This window comes from Gavialis gangeticus, unplaced genomic scaffold (assembly GCF_001723915.1).
Source record: "Gavialis gangeticus isolate Ggan-Ray unplaced genomic scaffold, GavGan_comp1, whole genome shotgun sequence".
NCBI lineage: Eukaryota > Metazoa > Chordata > Crocodylia > Gavialidae > Gavialis > Gavialis gangeticus.
Window position 1 is genome coordinate 4,400,177 of NW_017729001.1, and position 3,754 is coordinate 4,403,930.

At 47.8% G+C, this 3,754-nt stretch overlaps 1 protein-coding gene across 6 annotated transcripts in view; it reads right to left on the bottom strand.

The window, feature by feature from the left end:
• Positions 1–896: 896 nt before the first annotated feature.
• Positions 897–3,754, bottom strand: part of AP1B1 (adaptor related protein complex 1 beta 1 subunit) — a 61,268-nt gene continuing 58,410 nt past the window's right edge. For 3 of the 6 annotated variants that reach the window (XM_019506715.1, XM_019506714.1, XM_019506712.1), the window contains 3 exons: positions 3,494–3,648; positions 2,543–2,551; positions 897–1,356 (listed from right to left, as the gene is read on the bottom strand). In XM_019506715.1, coding sequence (XP_019362260.1) covers positions 1,282–1,356; positions 2,543–2,551; positions 3,494–3,648 — 239 coding nt within the window. In that variant the 3' untranslated portion in view covers positions 897–1,281. The remainder of the gene's footprint in view (positions 1,357–2,542; positions 2,552–3,493; positions 3,649–3,754) is intronic. The other 3 variants (XM_019506717.1, XM_019506713.1, XM_019506716.1) reach the window with 1 other exon arrangement.

The following is a 3,754-nucleotide window of genomic DNA, read 5'->3' on the forward strand; positions in this document are numbered from 1 at the left end:
CCTGCAGACTCCTTTTCACAGAGGTGCTGTGAGCTCAGGTCTAATGCATATTCCATCCTCCCTCAGACCTATTTAAAATGTGCATTATTTCTTTCATTGGTGGCATTGATTTCCTTCTCATAGCAGCTGTGGGCATTGGCTGGAGTTTCCAGGGCACCTGGTCCCTGCAGGCTCCTTGGAAAGCAGCCACAGTGAGCCAATTCACACTCAAAATGGGCCCTGCAGTCCAGGAAGAGGCTTTTCTTTTCCTGCAGCTGGAAACTGTTTTATAAGTGCCTTGGGGAAGGGAAGAGCTATAATGGAGTTTTGCCACCTACCTCCTGGTAATGACTGCAGGCAGCAATTCACATTCCAGACTAGCAGCTCACACAACTGCCAACCTCTCCCCACAGAGACTTTGAGCAATTGGGGATGAAAAGGATGGGGCCATTTGCCTCTGCAGGCTGAGCTGCTCCTGTGGAACAATTTCCTGCTTTGACCTTCCCTAGCAGACTTTGCCTCCAGCTTTACCCAGGAGTTCTTTTTATCAGTCCAAATAAAGGAGGAAAATTATTCAAGGTGTCTTAGATCTTAAATCAGCTGCAAGCCAATTAACTCCAGGCTCACAATACTGGGAAAGGAGGCAGCCAGAGCAGTGCTTCATGGCAACTATCCCATCAGAAGAGGATCTGTTAGCAACCACTTCTTTAGCAGATGACACATGCGCTCAAATACAAGAGACCCATTCACCAGGCAAAAACACTGATTTTCCAGGGCTGGGCTTGGCAATGCAGCACAAACCACACTACAGCATCAAGTCACTGATTGAATTGGCAGGGCAGGCAAGATGGAACCAGCAGCAAGAATCAAAAGGGGAGCTAACAGCAATATCTGCTGTCCCCTGAATTCAGTTCTCAGGCTGGCTTTGGGATTTCATTAAGAAAGCACTCAATTTCAAGGGCAACAGGGCTATTAAAAGGGGCAACATTAGCCAAGAGGACACTGCATTACTTCACACAAAAGAACTCAACACTGATGCACTGAATCTCAACAGGAGCCCTCCTCCCTTCCTCCCACTCCCTGATCCTGGGCAGCTGAAAATGGACCTTAGGCATTGCCACCTACTCCATGTTCAGCATCTAAGAGACAGCAGTGAGGTTTGGGGGGGGGTATCTTGCATCTGTTCTTTGCAGGGACAAGAGGAGACATGCACATAGGTCCTGGTCCCATTTCCTCATTTGGGATTGGGGAGGAGGAGGAGGAGGAGGAGGAGGAGGAGGAGGAAGAGGGTGCCTCAGTGCATTAATTCTTCAAGATGGTTTCGTATGCTTGGTAGATGTGCTGGGATACCTCAGGCGCTCGGCATTTCAGAGACAGCTGCAAAGAAAAACGAGAAAAAACAATCCAGTAGCACTTTACACCCATAGCTGTGGAGGCACAGGACACCAGTCCCCACTCAGCCCCTATTGCCAGCTGCAGTTAGGAACTGGGGTACAGGATCTGAGCTCCAGTGAAGGCTTCTGCAGGAGTAAAGAGGAGAATGCTGAAGACCAGGGGAGGGAGTAAGAAAGCAGGAAACAGCCATCCAAAGCCTTCAAAAAGAGCAGGGTGTCACAGACATGCTACAAAGTGCAACCTCTAATTATTCTGCTGCTCAACCAGGCCTGGGCTTTGCTAAATCCACTCACAGCTCCTCCCCCTCACAGACCAGCCAACATCTCAAGCCATGAGGAGGCTGACCATTTTGAGAAACCCAAGTCACAAAACCAAGGTGAGATCCTCAAAATAAACCAACTCCTAATTGGAGTAATCTTCTCAGTGCATTGTTCCCCATCCACCTCCACCAGCCCTTATGGCAGGTTGAGAAGCAGAGCTCCCCTGCATGCAGCTTAGAGACAGAAGGTAGAAAGAGCAGTGGGCAAGTGCATACTCTTCTGTTTGGGGGGGTTGAATTACTGGTTGTTATTCTGTTAGTTTCTGTAGGAGCTGACATTTTATATCATCTCAAACTGAAGCTAAAGACTTGGAGTTATTTTTCTGATGAGAGGATTTGAATTCAACTTTTCCCTCTTTGGCTTTACCTTTTAGGAAGTAGGTGAAGGATAAGGGAATGGGGAACAAAATGCAGAACAACTGCCAAGGATCACTTTATGGCTGGGTGAGCAAGGTAGCAAATACAAAGGCAAATGTTTGCAGAAGTTACTAGTGCTTTGGGGTTAGCTTCTTTTGGTGGTGCTTGGCTAGTACTCAGCACCGACTTGCCCTACAACAAAGAATGAAGTCACTAGCTGCTTTTGAAAATGTGGGTCTTCTGGGCAGTGAAGCAGTTTTAAGAGCTGTTGTTCCTCTTTTCCTCCCACCACCCTCCCTCAGTAGTACGGTCTACCACACAGCAGCAGCTCAATGCCACCCCATGCTGTGCAGGGAGTGCTGGAGGGAACAGAGGCACAAGGGAAAGAAATGAAATGGGGTGGCAGGCAGTGGGAGACTAAAAAAATACCAGTGGTGAGTGGCAAGAAGGCAGCTGGAGACAGCCATAAAAAGAAAAAAAAAGTCTGCTAACCTCCAAATCCTGCAACATCAAGGCAGACCAGCGGTGGGCAGGTGGGCATGCAGCAATGAAACAGAGACCGGAATCAACACGCGAAACTGAGCTCATTGTAATGCAACACAACAAAAGGCTGCAAGGGGAATGCCTAGAACCTGTTTTACCTGGGCTGAAATTGGTCAGGGGGCTGGATAATCCTGAAACCAAGTCTGATGGCTTGACTGTCAGCATCTCAGACCAGAGGGGAGCAGGGCTAGTTACTATTGTCTGGGGAAGGGTCTGCCTTTGCAGCTGCTGTTTGGCTCTACCATGAGGGACAAACACATGGAGAGCATTTAATCTCCTTAGAATCCAACTTGTCAATTTAAGTTAAGGGAAATGCTTGTGGTTCTCCTGAGTTACTGACCCTGTGGGTTACTATAGCTCAAGGCACTTTTCCCTCGATTTATCTGATTAGGCCATACAGACTGCTGAACAGCTTAGCAGACACCAAGCTGGCTCAATCAGCCACTGTTCCCCTTTACTCTTTAGGGAATGATGTCTACAATCAGAAATCAAGGGTAACAGATAGAAATAGGGAAAAAAAATCTCCTCTCCCAGCCTGTAACTCAGCCTAGCCTTATGAATCAGAGTAGAGAGGCCCTTTGCCCCAAAAGGCATTCTTTCCAGTATCAAGAGCAGAGCCTCTTCTCATAAGCACTTGTGAAGAAGCAGGGGGAAGAGAACTCAGGTTATCCTTTTCTCCAGTCCAGTATGAATTTCACCCAGATTGGATATCCTTAATTACACCACCAGTTTCTGGCACATTCATGCAATCCTGCTGTGCCTGGGGACTCCCACCACCACAAGAACATTCACCAAAGGATGGGAACCCCAATTCACCTTTCTAAGCAGGAGTTGAAGGGGGACCTTGTATTTTGGGGGCACTGTATTACTGAAGAGAAGACTGGGAGAAGCAGGACTTACCGTGAAGCTGGGATTGCCTGGCTGTATTCGTAGTTCTGCCAAAACCCAGATACCGTTGGTCAGTTTGAGTGACTGGTAGAGCATATCTTGGCCCTCCACGTTCCTCTTGGCTATGGTGAAGATGTTGCTACCTTGAAGCTTGCTGCTAACAGCATCTGTGTGGAATTTAAAAAAAAAAAAATTGGGCCTTGCAGTGACAATCAAAGTAGCCTGTTAGTGTCTAGTGATAGGATGGTTTTGGGGGGGGGGGGGTTGTTCTAA